The sequence below is a fragment of the Cervus canadensis genome, chromosome 3, assembly GCF_019320065.1.
Source record: "Cervus canadensis isolate Bull #8, Minnesota chromosome 3, ASM1932006v1, whole genome shotgun sequence".
Classification (NCBI taxonomy): domain Eukaryota; kingdom Metazoa; phylum Chordata; class Mammalia; order Artiodactyla; family Cervidae; genus Cervus; species Cervus canadensis.
Genome location: NC_057388.1, coordinates 53166217 through 53183593, shown reverse-complemented (window position 1 = coordinate 53183593; position 17377 = coordinate 53166217). Strand labels below are relative to the sequence as shown.

The following is a 17377-nucleotide window of genomic DNA, read 5'->3' as shown; positions in this document are numbered from 1 at the left end:
CTACACCTCTAAAGCAATATTTTTGTATATGCAACATAATGTGACCGAAGAATCTGATTAACTTCAAAGTGACAACAATCTCAATTTTCGTGCACCTGCTGGAGGAGTCAAATGATAGAAAAGATGTGGGAGAGTGGAAAGCACTCATGCCTTTAAACAGGAGGCCCGAGGGAAGGTCACTGTGGGGTCAGTGATGTACAGACACCCACAGAGAAATCTGTGCCAGCGCGTCTAGACACAGCAGGAAGCACGCTGGGCCGTATGGAATGGTTGATGTTGCCACAATCCGAAGAGGACCTCTGAACGCCTTCGTCTATTTCTGTTCTCGGTCATGCTCCCTGCATGCATGGCCAGTCAGAAATTTTCCCCTCCGTTATTGCTTGACTTTGGAGAGGTTACAATTTCCAGTTAATTTTATAACATAAAACTATAAAAAGAGATCTACACCAACCATCTTTCTACATTCCAAACAACAAATGCTCCTAATTTATGTAAAAACATAGATGCTGAATTTGTGCGATCACACTATAATAAGTTGTAAATGAGGTATGAAATGAGAAATTCTAGCACAGTGCTCGAAGAATTAAAAAATCACATGTGCTCTCTTAACTATGTTATGTACTATAATATAGACACCAAAAGATTAGCATTTTTTTCTAAGAGTGGACTAAATAACTTTTCTCCAACAGCTGTAAGGCCTTGAAAAAATTTCCCAGTACCTAAGTCTTTTCAAAAGAAGCGTGAGTTCTTTAATTTCCTCTTAAAAATGAAAGGCTTATGGATCATGTCAGCCTCTGAAGAGACCAACTGGAAGCTATGGTTGTAATTTCTTTTAATTCCCTCATTGTGCTAGACTCCCATTCTCAGTTTTATCTAAATATGATGTGTCAGGCTCCAGCTCTACCACCTGACAGCTCCATCCTGAGCACACCTGGCAAAAGGTAGCTAACTCGGGAGCCAGGATTCACCACCAGTTTCAGACATCTCTCTTGCAGCGGCCTTCCTGAGCTCGGCGATTCCGTTATTCATCAGTAGCTCACTTCCTATCACATTTGTGCTCAAAGGCCACTGACCTCGTTTGTGCAACTCACTTTCCGCCCTGAGCTCCCTTTCATTCTCCTTTCTGCTCTCCAACAGCAGTTCATCTTGTTCCTCCACTTTTCTTATGAAAGGTCAAGGCCACAGACCCAGGCCCTCTTTTCCATTTCAACATCTGAAACTCATTTCGCTGCCCTCCCTTCCTCCCACATTAGTAGAAGCAGCAACCTTCCTCTTTCTCAAATTAATTTCTTCATGGGTGCCCTGCATCCCTTCTGCCATCTGCCCCAGAAGTCACCTGTGAGTCTCCAGCAGGGCCTCATGCCACAGGCATCCCACTGCTGCTTCTGTGACCGTAAGACCAGTGCATGAATGAACAAGGGAGTGGCGAGAGGTAACACGCCAGTCATGTACATGTAGAAATTCCTCACCTTTGGGAGGACAAACCTCTATTATTATTGTTTATAAAATTTATTTTATTGAAATATAATTGATTTATGATGTGTTAATTTCTCTGTATAAGCAAAGTGACTAGGTTATACACATATAAATATATGTATATATATACATACATTCTTTTTCATATTCTTTTCCATTACACTTTATCACAGTATACTGAATATAGTTCCCTGTGCTATACAGGAGGACCTTGTTGTTTTGGACAAACCTCTATTAATTCAGAGTTTCTGGGAACCTGGTCCTTATATAGACATAGAATTTTGCTTAAGCATATAAGGTATTTCCTCTCACAGAACATTCATCTTCTAAAAGTCGCCTATTTTATTTTATATATGAGTCAGACTTTACACTTTAAAGACAATATTACTATAATATATTTGTTACTGTAACACTGAATGTCCTAGACCTTCAGAAAACATTCCTGTTAAGTTCTGCCAAATATAATATCAAAAATATTATTGTCAGTTTATAGGAACCCAGGAATATTATTCCAAGCAGAATGGAATCCAAACCATGTATGGGGCTAGTGACTAGATCAGAGTAATAAATCTATCATCTTTCAAAGAAACTGAGAAAAAGGCCTGCCTTCATTGTTTTACTGCTTGTATGCATAGAAAATTGATAATTTCAAGGAGATAATGCATTATCATACACACTATATGCTAAAAGGTAAACCAAGCACGCACAGATCTTATATCATAAGAAATTTACAACCATTCAATTCTGCCACATTGCTCCACCTACTTCTCTTTGTTCCTTCTTTCTTTCTTCTCCTTTTTCTTTCTCCCTTTCTTCCTTCTCCCTCTTTTTTTCTTTTTTTCTGTTGCTAAAGTATTTAAAAGCAAAGCATATCCCTGGATGCTGTTCCACATGTTTACTAGTCTCTCCAAATCTTATGCAACTATAATAACATACACTTTAAAGATTAATAATACTTCCTTAAAATATATGACTCCTTTAAGAATTCAAGACCAAATACCACATATCATTTCTGGTTATGTTAAAGTGCATTTCCTAGTTTTTTGTTTTGTTTTAAATCATCATCATCATAGCTTATAATTACTGACCAATGATCCAGTGTCAAGCATTAGACTAAGAAGTATATGCATTATCTCATGTAATCCTAAAACAATTCCATGAGACAAGTACTATTCTTATCTTCACTTAGCAGACAAATTACAGCCATAAGAGACATGAATTCACTTGCTCAGGCTGATGGAGCTACTGAATGACAGTGGAGGGTCCTCTGACTACAGAGTCTGACCATTTCTGTACTATAGAATGGTACCTGTAAGATACAAGATATACATCTTGAGTATGGAGAGGATTTCAGATAAATTTCATAGTTCAGAATTGGCTCATGTAAAAAAAAATCTGCAAGCTAGGACATGGAAGCAACCTAGATGTTCATCGACAGATGAATGGATAAAGAAGTTATGGTGTGTGTGTGTGTGTTTGTGTGTGTATATATATATATATATATATATATATAATGGAATACTACTCAGCCATAAAAAGGAAAGCATTTGAGTCAGTTCTAGGGAGGTGGATGAAACTAGAGCCTATTAAACAGAATGAAATTAGTCAGAAAGAGAAAAACAAATATCATGCATTAACACATACATATATAATCTAGAAAGATAGTACTGATGAACCTATTTGCAGGGCAGCAATGCAGACGCAGACATAGAGAAGACTTGTGGACACAGTTGGGGAAGGAGAGGGGTGGGACAAATTGAGAGACAATTTGAGCATGGAAAACATACACATGACCATATGTAAAAGAGATAGCAAGTGGGGAAGGTGCTATGTGACTCAGGGATCTCAAACCAGTGCTCTGTGTCAACCTAGAGGGGTGGGGTGGGAGGTAGGAGGGAGGCTCGAGAGGATGGGGACATATCTATATCTAGGCTGTTGATATATGGCAGAAACCAACACCATAGGGTAAAGCAATTATCCTCCAATTAAAAATAAAAGAAATCTGTGCCTCACCAATAATATTCATCACTTTTACTTAAATATTACTTAAATAACAGACTTGAGTATACTGAAAAAGAAGGCAGTTTTAGGCAATATAAAATTTATACAGAAATGAAGCATTTAATGGAGAGTTCAACTGTGTGATGGTGGAAAAAACACAACTTTAGTCAAGTAAGTGAGTTAGGCACCAGCAAGAAAGTCAACTTTATCTGAACTTAATTACATGAAAGGACTTTTTGTATTTAATCACTAGAATAAGACTTTTTTAGAAGCACTACTCTGCTGCTATTTTCTCAAACAGAAGCCCACACCAGCAGTCTGCACACACAAGCAGACCTATAATAAGCCGAGAACCCACTGGCGGCACTTAGCAGTAGGAATGCTAGTTGCTCAGTTGTGCCCCACTCTCTGCAATCCCATGGACTGTAGCCTGCTAGGCTCCTCTGTCCGTGGGATTCGGCAGACAAGATTAGTGGAGTGGGTTGCCATTCCCTTCTCTAGGGGATCTTCCCAACCCAGGGATCAAACCTGGGTCTTCTACATTGAGGGCAAATTCTTCACCATCTGAGCCACCAGGGAAGCCTTGGTGGCACTTAGGTCATAATAAATATATTCTCTGATAAGAATGAAATACAGTAACAGATTAGTCCTAAAACTTAGAATACAGCAGTAACCAAAGTAGCAAAACTTATATGGGAAATAGTCAACAAAAAGGACCATGTCATTATCACTGGTCCATGTAACTTACACTCTGTTGTAGATTAACTGACACATTAATATGTAAATAGGGCTTCCCTGGTGGCTCAGATGGGCAAAGCCAACTGAAAGCCTTCTGAAAGGATTCATCATTCAAGAAGCCATTAAGAACACTTGTGCTTCATGGGAAGATGTCCAAATAACATTAACAGGAGCTTGGAAGAAGTTTATCTAATCCTTATGGGTGAGTTTGAGGAGTTCAAAACCTCAGTGGAGATAGTAATTGTACATGTGGTAGCAATAGCAAGAGAACTGGAATTAGAAGTAGAGCCTGAAGATGTGACTAAATTGCCACAATCTCACATTTAAACCTTGAATGGATGAGAAGTTGCTTCTTAAGGATAAGCAACAAAAGTGGTTTCCTGAGATGAAAGCTACTTCCAGTGAAGATGCTGTGAAGATGGTTGAAATGACAACAAAGGACCTAGAATATAATATAAACATAGTTGATAAGGCAGAGTTTGAAAGGGTTGACTCCCGTTTTGGAAAGAAGCTCTGCTGTGGGTAGAAGGCTATAAAACAGCATAGCATACTATAGAGAGATAAAACATGTTAAAAAAAAGTCAACGGATAGAGCAAATTTCACTTCTGTCTTAGCTGAAGAAATTGCCACAGCCACCGGGCCTTCACTAACCACCATCCAGATCAATCAGTAGCCATCAAAATCAAAGCAAGATAGTCCACCAGCAAAAGAGATGAGGGCTCAGACAATGGTCAGTGTATTTTAGCAATAAAGTGTTTTTGATTAAGATATGCACATTCATTTTTTTTCAGACAGAACACTCCTGTACTCTTAAAAAACTATAGTATAGTGTAAACATAACTTTTATATGCACTAGGAAACCAAAACATCCACGTGACTTCCTTTATTGTGATACTCACTTTATTTTAGTTGTCTGTGGTATTTTAGTTGTCTGTGATATCAAAGCTGTGGTTTGATATCTTTGCACAAATCCCCTCTCCCTGATATTCCCAGTCCTGTGCCCCAGGTTATGCATATCCACACTCTGCCCTTTCTCCCCTTCTCTGCTCCTTGGCTGGTCTTCCCACCTGCAATTTCAAGCCTGTTTCCTGATACCTCCCCTAAGGGACCTTGATCCAGACCTCTGCTGCTCCCCGAGTGTAACCTTTCCCATGTTACTGGATCCTTCCTGTCAATTCTTAGTAAGCTCAAGCTTCTTTCACTTCAGTTTCTTAAAAACACACACACACACACAAAAAAAAACCTTCAACAGACATCTTGCTATATGCTGCTGCTGCTGCTGCTGCTGCTGCTAAGTCACTTCAGTCGTGTCCGACTCTATGCGACCCCATAGATGGCAGCCCACCAGGCTCCCTCGTCCCTGGGAAGGAAATGGCAAGAACACTAGAGTGAATTGCCATTTCCTTCTCCAATGCATGAAAGTGAAAAGTGAACGTGAAGTCGCTCAGTCATGTCCAACTCTTAGCGACCCCATGGACTGCAGCCTACCAGGCTCCTCTGTCCGTGGGAGTTTCCAGGCAAGAGTACTGGAGTGGGATGCCATTGCCTTCTCTGACCTTGCTATATACTGGTGATTTAAAAATCGGTTGAGGAAGCAAACAGAATACTATTAACATTGAAGTTCATGAGAATGGGTATAGAAAAGTTATTAAGGATACTGATGCCTGATCAAACAGCATGTTAAAATACGGTCTCACTGTATATACCAGCTGTGTGGCCTTTGGCAAGTTATTAATCTCTCTGATTAATAAGTTTCCCCATGGATAATAATGAGGACATAGTCAGTCTTCTGTATCTATAGGCAATACATCTGCAGATTCAACCAACTGTAGACAGAAAATGTTCAGGAAAAAAAAATTCCATAAAGTTTTCCAAAAAAGCAACTATTTAGACAGGATTTATATTTTATTAGGTATTCTAAGTAATCTAGAGATGATTAAGAGTACATGGGAGGATGTGCACAGGTTATATGCAAATACCATGTCATTTTATATAAGGGACTTGAGTAACTGTGGATTTTGGTACCTGAGGGGTGTCCTGGAACCAATTCCCCACAGATACCAAGGAAAGACTATACTAATAGTGCCTACCTCATAGGGTTGTTACAAGGGATACATAAGTTAATATTTTTTAAACAGCTTAGAAAACAGTGTCTGGCACATGGTAAGCAATATATGTTAGTTAAATGAAATGAATAGAACTGAATAAAATTACAGATGCTATCTAGGGAATTGACTCCCTGACTTTTCTAGCTATACCCTTATAGCCTGGAGAAATTACAAACTTTCAACCAGATAGATGTGCTCTAAAAATATTTTACTCCTATAAAACTTAATTGAGTAAATATTTTTTAAACTAAGAAATTACATTTAAAAAAAAAGAAATTACCTTTTATGGTGAGAAATTATGTCAAAGACTGGGAAAAACTCACTCAGGAAAAGTACGTTATTTCTCCTTATAACTGAGTTCAGTGTGTAGCTGTACCCACCGTGGCAGATGTTGTTAAACAAATGAGGGAAAATTGGAAAATAAGCATGGGCTAGGTGTACATTAGCAACATGCTGTTAGAATATGTCTGACTCTTTCCGGTACAGTAAAAGGCATCTGCAACATGCATCAGAGGATTAACACTAGAGGCCATCTTCACGCAGAAACTGTTTGGAAATACTAATGGGCTTTCTAAATATCATCCAGCATCAATGACACATTGTTCTAAGTTTCTGTCAGAGAACATACCCCTCCTGGTACTGAGGAAATACTGTGTGCTTTGATGCACATGGTGAAGTAGAAGGGAGTAATCTTCACGTGCTGATTCCTTTTGCATTTGATATCTCCAAGTACTAACTCAACGTTTTGATCACTAGTACATGGTAAGAGTCAGTGCTATGTTGCTATTCTTCAAGTATCTTGAGAAGGACTCACTTTTATTTATTTATTTTCATCTATTTTTATTAGTTGGAGGCTAATTAATTTAAAACATTGTAGTGGTTTTTGCAATACATTGTAGTGGTTTTTGCCATACATTGACATGAATCCACCATGTATTTACATGTGTTCCCCATCCTGATCCCCCCACCCGCCTCCCTCCCCATCCCACCCCTCTGGGTCTTCCCAGTGTACCAGCCTTGAGCACGTTTCATGCATCCAACCTGGGCTGGTGATCTGTCTCACCCTTTATAGTATACTTGTTTCAATGCTATTCTCTCAGAACATCCCACCCTCGGCTTCTCCCACAGAGTCCAAAAATCTGTTCTGTACATCTGTGTCTCTTTTTCTATTTTGCATATAGGGTTATCGTTACCATCTTTTTAAATTCCACATATATGCGTTAGTATACTGTATTGGTTTTTATCTTTCTGGCTTACTTCACTCTGTATAAGGGGCTCCAGTTTCATCCATCTCATTAGGACTGATTCAAATGTATTCTTTTTAATGGCTGAGTAATATTCCATTGTGTATATGTACCATCGCTTCCTTATCCATTCATCTGCTGATGGGCATCTAGGTTGCTTCCATGTCCTGACTATTATAAACAGTGCTGCGATGAACATTGGGGTACACGTGTCTCTTTCAGATCTGGTTTCCTCGGTGTGTATGCCCAGGAGTGGGATTCCTGGGTCATATGGCAGTTCTATTTCCAGTTTTTTAAGAAATCTCCACACTGTTCTCTATAGTGACTATAATAGTTTGCATTCCCACCAACAGTGTAAGAGGGTTTCCTTTTTTCCACACCCTCTCCAGCATTTATTGCTTGTAGACTTTTGGATAGCAGCCATCCTGACTGGTGTGTAATGGTACCTCATTGTGGTTTTGATTTGCATTTCTCTGATAATGAGTGATGTTGAGCATCTTTTCATGTGTTTGTTAGCCATCTGTATGTCTTCTTTGGGGAAATGTCTGTTTAGTTCTTTGGCCCATTTTTTGACTGGGTCATTTATTTTTCTGGAATTGAACTACAGGAGTTGCTTGTATATTTTTTAGATTAATCCTTTGTCTGTTGCTTTGTTTGCTATTATTTTCTCCCATTCTGAAGGCTGTCTTTTCACCTTGCTTATAGTTTCCTTTGTTGTGCAAAAACTTTTAAGTTTACTTAGATGGAGAAATATACCGTGTTCATGGATTGGAAGAATCAATATTGTGAAAATGACTGTACTACCCAAAGCAATCTATAGATTCAATGTAATCCCTATCAAGCTACCAACGGTATTTTTCACAGAACTAGAACAAATAATTTCACAATTTGTATGGAAATACAAAAAAAATCTCGAATAGCCAAAGCAATCTTGAGAAAGAAGAATGGAACTGGAGGAATCAACCTGCTTGACTTCAGGCTTTACGACAAAGTCACAGTCATCAAGACAGTATGGTACTGGCACAAAGACAGAAATATAGATCAATGGAACAGAATAGAAAGCCCAGAGATAAATCCACGAACCTATGGACACCTTATCTTTGACAAAGGAGGCAAGGATATACAATGGAAAAAAGACAACCTCTTTAACAAGTGGTGCTGGGAAAACTGGTCACCACTTGTAAAAGAATGAAACTAGAACACTTTCTAACACCATACACAAAAATAAACTCAAAATGGATTAAAGATCTAAATGTAAGACCAGAAACTATAAAACTCCTAGAGGAGAACATAGGCAAAACACTCTCCGACATAAATCACAGTAGAATCCTCTATGACCCACCTCCCAGAATATTGGAAATAAAAGCAAAAATAAACAAATGGGACCTAATTAAATTCAAAAGCTTTTGCACAACAAAGGATTCGATTTTAAAAACAATTTCTATAGTATAGAATATTTCTGAGGTCCTATATTAGTTTCAGTGTTATCATTACCAATAAGTTGTCACAATTTATTATTAGGGCTACCAGTCTCTGGAGCTCTCACTCTGGCTAATGAAATCTTGCTGTGATGGAAATGTCCAGAAGCCCTTGATGAGGCCGATGGGGTGGTGTTCAGAGGGCAGACTTTGGGGCCACGTAGCTGGCCTGCCACTCTGCTTCACCTCTTACCAGTTTGGTAAACTCAGGCCAGTTTCCTGACCTTACTGTGCCTGACTTCCTCACCTATACAATCAGGGCATATAATATAAAGTATTTAAAACAAACTCTGGCAGATGTGCTTAATAAAATGCTGGCTGTTTGATTCTTAGAGAAGTTAAATGAATAAATTCTAGCCAGTTGTCTGCCTTATGAAAGGAATAAACTTATTTCTTTCCTAATCAAACCTCTACGGGCTTTGTACATGTTGGTCCCCCCATCTGTACCTGGACAAGGTTATTTCCCATGATTAATGGTCAGCACAATGCCATAAAATTACACTTAGACTGTATTTTCTCTTTTTGTAAATTTCAGCACTAATGATCCTATTTACCAACAAATGCATTCCCTAACGGAGAAGGAAATGGCAACCCACTCCAATGTTCTTGCCTGGAGAATCCCAGGGACAGGGGAGTCTGGTGGGCTGCCGTCTATGAGGTTGCACAGAGTTGGACACAACTAAAGCTACGTAGCAGCAGCAGCAGCATTCCCTGAATTACACCATCTTTTGCCTACTAAATTTCATTGTTTGGATTGGACTTCAAATGCAGAAAAAGAAAGGAAAATCATGATCCAGTCTCTTCAGCAAATAAATTAGAAGGAATTTAAAAAAGAGAGAGGGAAAGGGAAACTACATATGAAAGGTGGCCCGTGAAACTTATCAATCATACAATGGGTGGACTTTATTTGGGTCTCATGAATTACAAATTCCTTATCTAGAATCTGTAAAACAATAATCATCGGTCAATAGCAGAACAGAATACTGACCAAAAACAGATATTTGATGATGTTAAGGGAATATTTATTTGGCAGGGAAAGACAGTGAGGACTGGCGTGCTGCAGTCAATGAGATTGCAAAGAGTCGGACATGACTTAGCGACTGAATGACAAGATTTTTTTTAGTTTTTTTCTTTTTTTTTTTTTTTTTCAGATAGGTGTACCCTGAAATATTTACATGTGAAAATTTGATCTCAGGGATTTGCCTCCATATAAGCTGGGAGCAAAGAGGAGGACTGGAAAGATATGTAGTTGAAACAAGATCAGCCCTGAGTTGATCACTGTTGTCACTGGTGGTGGGTCTATGAAGCTTTATGACACTATTCTACTTTTTGATACATCTGAAATTTTTAAAAGTAAGAAGCTTTAAAAAATAGTATGAGTTGATCTTAAAATACTCACACATCCATTACTTTCTCTCTCTAAACCTCATCTTTTATAGGTGATAGTGATGTTATTTACCTCATTGTTTCTAAGTTTACATGCCAGAGCACACTGGAGAGTTTATCTTACGGCCTGCCACATGGTAAACCTGCAAATGTAACTCAAGGAGGTGAGAAGCAGTTATAATCTCTGTATGTATGCAAATCAAAAAATGAAAAAAAGTATACTGTTATATTTAAAGGAGAAAAACTGTTAACGAGAAAAAAATAACCCACACATCTCACACTACATTTGCTGTTGGGCATAAGAAGAAATACAACAATGCCTCAAATATCATATTTTGGCTTTATACTACCTTTTTCTGAGAAGATGCAACTATTTTGCAATGCTCAGCTCTGCCAGAAGCAATGAAGGAAACAAGACTTGTCACCAGTTTCAATATGAAGAACAAGACAGAGGTTAAGTTAAAGGGTCAGGGCAGCAGCATTCAACTGCAGAGACAAGAATCAAGCTCGTTCTCAGATCTGTGCATCCCAAGGCCTCTTCAAAAGGTAAGTATGAGTCCAAGCTACTCATAGCAAGGTTTTGAACACTCCCTAAAAGAATAATCACCACCATCTGAAACCTCAGAAAGTTAAGAAATTTGAGATCCTTCCAAACACCTAGTAATTGTGTATTTTCATTCTTCCTCATTCTTTTGCCAATCAACTTCATAGAGATGATGAGTTTGGGAGCTGAGAGCCCATGGCCAAACTCATCAAGTAGAAGCAAGGGAGAGAGATTCAGGCTTGATTTCTCCAAGGTCATTCTACACCAGGGGTGTCACAGAGGGAAATGGAGATTAGAGAGGGGAAGCAGGAGGAGAGGAGTTGGGGGAAGAAAGGGTTTGATGGAGAGAGGGGAAGCCTGGAGGCTGGAGGAGGGAGTCAGGCACAGATACAGCCCAATCACATCATAGACCCAGCTTCTGGGCAGAACCTAGGAACCACAGAAACAGTATTTTGTTTCTGCACCCAGGTTTTTTTTCCTACTTTCACCAAGTAAACAGGAATAAAAGAGGAGGAACTCTGTCAGTCAAAGCCTGAAGGAATGTTTTAGAAAATCTCAAAATGTTTATAACAAGACAAAACTGACAGACAAGCTAATATTAATCTTATGTCAATGCCATTTGAAAATTACTGGCAAAGGGGAATGTATATTTCTCAAAAACTTTAGCTGAACAGGAATGAGCAAAAGCTTGACCTCCTTTCTCCATTTTACACTCCATACAGTTCATTAAATATTTCAGAGACCATACATGACACAGACAATGTTACAAAGCCATTGGTTAAATTACACTACCTGGAAACCAAGCTTTCTAAAACACTTCAATGTGTAAGCAGGTATTATCTCTAAGGAATCTTTCACATCTCTAAAGTCAGTGCTAAACTGTAACGTGGATCCTTTTTTCAGGCCTTTATCTTCCCTTTTTAGTGGTGTTGATTTGGGAAGGGGAAAGGTTCTTTTAACTCACTGACTCATTTCCTGCAACAGTGTATAAAGTAGATTTGAAACTGTATTCCCATCATTACTTCCACACCTCATAAATCTTGCCCTTGCTGTATAAACCAACACCTTTAAACTCTATGGACACAGTTCACTGTTAGGAAATAGAAAGTATACTTTCTAGCAGGCAATGAATAACATATAAGCTAATTAAAAGATTATATGGCTATAAACGCATTAAAAACAAACTTCACACAGATTTCCTTAAAAAAAGATTTTCTTTTTACCAGAAAAGAAATAGTTTGTGTTTATAAAATAATATGCAGCTCATTGTTGCCTAAAACTGTCAACACTTATTTTAGTAAGTATTATTTTTTAAAGTGGGGTACAGTTGGATCATTATGTGTGATTTGTGGTATAATATTAATTCTAATTTCAAACTAAAATTTTTTCATGTAAAATATGGTGTGGATTATGCTCAACTTTAAGATGAAAACATTTTTACACATAAAGAAGTCTCAAAAAAGGTTGAGACTTCTGGATAACAGCCAAAACATCCATTGTAAGTTTTTCTTAAATACAGAAAACTTGCCATAACAGAAATACAACAGGTAAGACAGAGAAAGAAAAAAATGTATGTGAAAACTGTTTATTATTTCCCACCTTTGAAACGCTAGTGGAAAGGTTTCTAAGTATTTAGTTTTTCCTCAATATCATTTGATGTGAACAGGGTAAGAATAATTTACTGTTTACTGAAAATTTGAAAAATACAATGTATTGACCTTGAGATGCAAATGAACTTCAGGTTTAGAGATATTATGTCTTTTTTGCATTATCAACACAAAACAACTCAAACAAATAACAGACCTGCTATCAATGACATACTTTCATTTAATAATAAGTATGGTTCTATGGCCTTTTTGAGTTTTTCAAAACAAACCTTTTCATGACTCATGTCATTTAATTTTCAGGGAAACCTCCAGAAGGTACGCAACTTAGAAATTCATAAAGTTCTAAAGGCGAGAAAATAGGCTGATAAAGTAAAAGTGTACAAGGTCACACATCCCAAAGTTTGCCAGTTGCAAACACCCACCACTTCACCATTAAGGAATTCAAGTCATACCTCCACATGCATTTACCTGATCGGTCGATTCTCTTTACTGTCAAACAGTGAAAAGATGACCTCAAGCTCCTCTCCCAGGTTGGAACACATGAGACTCTTCATCTGCACAAAGAGGTGGTGACTGCTGGCCTGCACTGGGGTATCTTTCTTCCGATGTCGATGCTCCATCTGCATGACGTCCACCAAAACACAAGATCAGCGTGGGCCACGGGAAACGATGGAACCCAACAAACTAGTTAGCTGTGGTGTGATCATAATGTCCTGTGCTTTTTTTTAGGCTGTGAATTTGGTATCCAGTCGGATGTTAAACTCCAAATTTTATTTCAACTTCTACTGAAGTCTGCAGACCATCAGGAATCCTACTTTAAGAAGATTTGTTTCTTAATTATTAACATTAAAATGATACAAACTCACAGCGTGAAAATGTAAAGGATTCTACTGGTCCCTTGTCAACTCCCAGGGTGAGAACAAATTATGGGTCATCTTTTAAAACATCAGACTAAATTAAAAATCTAACTGATCATTTCACTGATGGGAGCTAAACAATGTAGCTATGATTTCACTTTTCTCATAATTAAAAGTTCTTTTAAATTATACTAAAGGTTTGGTAGTTTTCCAAGGCAGGCAGTGGCAGATGATATTCAATCATTAGAAAAAGAAAATGTTTCTAATCTGATGTGGAGATAAAGGGAAGCAGACCTACAAAACTCAGTGAGTGTCTAAAGGCAGGAATAGTCTCTGTGTCCATCTCTAGTTTCTCTTTTAATACAGCCAGCCTAGGCTACATGTGAGAGGTGGGACCAGAAGTAAGAGTTCCCACATGCTAAGGAAGGAAAGGAATCACCCAGGGTTCCAGAGGTGAGGAGAACATGGAAATGATCATTTATTAACATATTTGTTATGTGTCTACAACATGCCCAACACTGGGAATGCAATGATGGGTAAACACAGAAATAGCCTATGCCTTTGTGGAGCTTTTCTACTAGGGGGAACAGCTATCAACAAAACTGTCCCACAAGCAGATAGAAAATTGCAACTATGATGAATGGAGGATCTGACTTGTGTCTGAGCAGTCAGAGAAAGCATTTTGGGAAAGCAACACTTTAACTAAGAGCTAAAGGGTGAGAAGGAATTATGAACCATCTAGATAGCACTTCTCAAATTACCTGCAGTCAAGGACCAGTCTGTTTTCCCCTCTAATCTACCACAGGTTGATATTTTCATAAAATACAGTCAAAATGTCATGGCAATGGCAAAACGTCATTAAGGCTTCTATACATTTACTCACCATCTTTCTACTTGGGTCAGTTACAAACAGTTCATGATTCAGCCAGTTCTTGAACCACACTGAGCAGAACTAATACGTGTAAATCTATGGCTGATTCATATCAATGTATGACAAAAAAATAAATAAATAAAAATTTAAAAAAAAATAGAATAAAATAAAATAAATATTCTTGATCTCAAAAAAAAAAAAACAAAAAAACTCCAAAGGAGTCATATCTTTGCTTGAAGTTAAGGTACAAAACTCTTTGTCTACCTCAGCCACCTTTTAATGTTTCTAAGTATAGTTCAAAAACTAATGACTGAAAAAAAAAAAACAACTAATGACTGACTAACCAAGATTTGAATGCAAAAAAATGCTATTTACATTTAGTTATAAATGCAACAACATAAAATCACCAGAATTTTTTCATGCTTTTATCATTTAATCTGAACCACTTGAAAAGTAAATAGCTAAAAAAAAAAATGCAATTAACCAAATATATCTATAATTGTTGTATACTCAACAGGGACACTGAACATGCTTCTGTAAAAGTGAGGAGTAAGTGCATTTTCTTTTAAAGTGGACGTCAACGTTGTGGTATGTGTTGGCCATAATTACCAGAAAAGGCTTCCTGGAGAGAAAAAAAGCATAATTCTGTCTTTTTTCTATGATGGTTGCTCTATTTTGTACTTTAAAAACTCCTTAAAACAGGGCAAAGGAAGCATCATACATTCATAAAACTACATCTCTTTAGTTTCCCAAGTAGTTTTTTATTTTCTGAAATTGCTCATTTATTTACTGCTTTACTTAAAAGTTCAGGGTAACAAAGCACAAACTGCTATGAAGAAATGAGTAACTACTAAAGGTTAAAGCTGGAAAAACAGATATAAGAACTAGGAGATGTCTGGTCTTTACTTCAAACAGTGCAAAGTTCCCAGCATCCAACATGACATTCACTAAACGCTGAACAGAAGAATTAGCTCCCTTACACATGCAGAGAATCCAATATATCTAGATCAGTGGTTCTCAACCTTGGCTGCACTTTAGAATCACCAAGAGAGCTTTTAAAAAATACTTATGTCCAGGTCCTATCCCAGAACAATTAAACTAGAATTTCTAGGGGGTGGGGGTCCAGAGAAGAGAAGTTTTAAAAGCTCCCCAGGTGATTCTAATGTGCAGTGAAGGCTGAGAATCACTGATTAAGATCACGCGAAGAGAGATGCAAATCCTAGCGGATTGAAAAACGTATTGTTTCATCTTTTGTATAATTACTGCCTTGAAATATTTGGTCTCTGAAATCACCTCTCTTCCCTCACCTATAATGTTTCCAAGCCTGAGATGGATTTGAACTTGAGTAGGTTATGAAGACTTGTTTATCTTTTGGTAATTTACTACTTTTGGGAACTGCTAAAAATATCTCTGTGAAGATATTATTACAACAGCAAAATGAAAAAGGCAAGTTCGTACTTCAAGAGCTATGATTTGATAGTTATAACACACAGACAAAAATCCATCTCTGAAATAGACAAATCTATCTCTGAAATAATTTACGGTTACAAAGGCACCTAGCAGTTATTCTAAATGTACTTACATTTTAACTAGACCTTTGACTGTGGAAAGAAAAAGATGTATTCCAAAGACTTATTAAAGTGCTACAGATTTTTAATCCTCACCAATGCATCAGTTACTAGGTAAACTGTCTATATATACCAGGGTTCTCACCTTCAGCACTACTGATAATTGGGGCTGGTTCTTTCTGCGTTGTGAGAGCTTTGTGGGATGTTTCCCATTTTCTGGCATGTACCCGCCAGATGTCAGTAGCACCTCTCCTGATCCCCTAGCCCACACATCCCCAACTGTGACAATCAAAACATGTCTACAGACATGGCCAAATGTACCCTGTTCTATGTTCGAGAACCACTGGCCTACCCACTAAGGATCACACAGCAAGCTGCTAACATGATCTTATAAAAACCAAGAAAGTTTCCTAAAAAGATCCTCCTTATGCACAAATTAACTAGAGAATCCAGCCAATAAGGTCCTCTTTATTTAGCGAAGGATTGAACTCTGGTCATTGGCAGTAACCCAAGTGGACATATGTTAACACTGTGAGGTTTAGCACATTTTACTGCTTAGATGAACACAATGAGGTGAGAAAGATCTGCTAACAGGGCTATCAAAAACCGAAAACAAGACTTTTTTTTTTCCCTAATGATGCAATATGGAGTTAGTAAGATGCAAATACCTGTGTTTCAAATATGACATAGCGAAGACAACCCCCACCCCCAGCCACAAGGGATTTGGTGGTGGTGCCCGCCAACTCTCCTCAGTGAAGTCAGCACAGTCAGTCATGTTTACATTGCATAGAGAAAAGGGCCAGTGCTACAGACAACCTGATTACTGCTGTGCCAGGACATAAACAGGAACTTGAAGCTGCCTTAAAGAGAAAACATGTCCTTCTGACGTTTATAATCATTTGAGGTTTCCTGGAGTATTGTCTTTACTTCAGAAACAGTAAAATGCAAAGGAGGAGGAGAATCCCAATTTCATTTAAAATCACGTTTCTAATGAATGAAGACTGTGGACTAAGTTCTGAGCTATAAAATACAAAAAAATCCTTCTCATCTGGCAGTCATCACAGCCCAGATGAGATCCCAGAATCCTATCAACATAACACTCCCAGCAGCCACAACTAGCAAATTGGAAAGTCCAAAGAGATGAAATAAATTTCTCATCCTGCAGATGACATTAAGTAAAAAGCAGATAGATAAAATTACATGCATACAAAATCAAACTTGGGAAAATAAAACATATTTGTGTCAGATACTATTAGTTGCTTATCAAATATCTGACATCCCTAGCTAAATATGGGGATGTGACCATGCCCTAGCCAAAGAAATATAAGGGCAAGTATTATGTGGAGTTTCCAAAAGGACTCATTAAAGTAGCTGAGTCAACTGAAAGAAATCATTCTCCTTCCTACTGTTGGAGAGCAATGTAATGGCTGGAGTTCTTGCAGCCATGTTGTACTATGATGCATCCTGGATAAAGGATCCTTTTTTTGCTTCTGACATC

The 17377-nt window shown here is 37.9% G+C and overlaps 1 protein-coding gene across 3 annotated transcripts in view; it reads right to left on the bottom strand.

The window, feature by feature from the left end:
* The window catches only part of DOCK4 (dedicator of cytokinesis 4), a 471517-nt gene that overhangs the window by 230008 nt on the left and 224132 nt on the right, over nt 1-17377 (bottom strand). For all 3 annotated transcript variants that reach the window (XM_043463173.1, XM_043463171.1, XM_043463172.1), the window contains exon 8: nt 13052-13203. In XM_043463173.1, coding sequence (XP_043319108.1) covers nt 13052-13203 — 152 coding nt within the window. The remainder of the gene's footprint in view (nt 1-13051; nt 13204-17377) is intronic.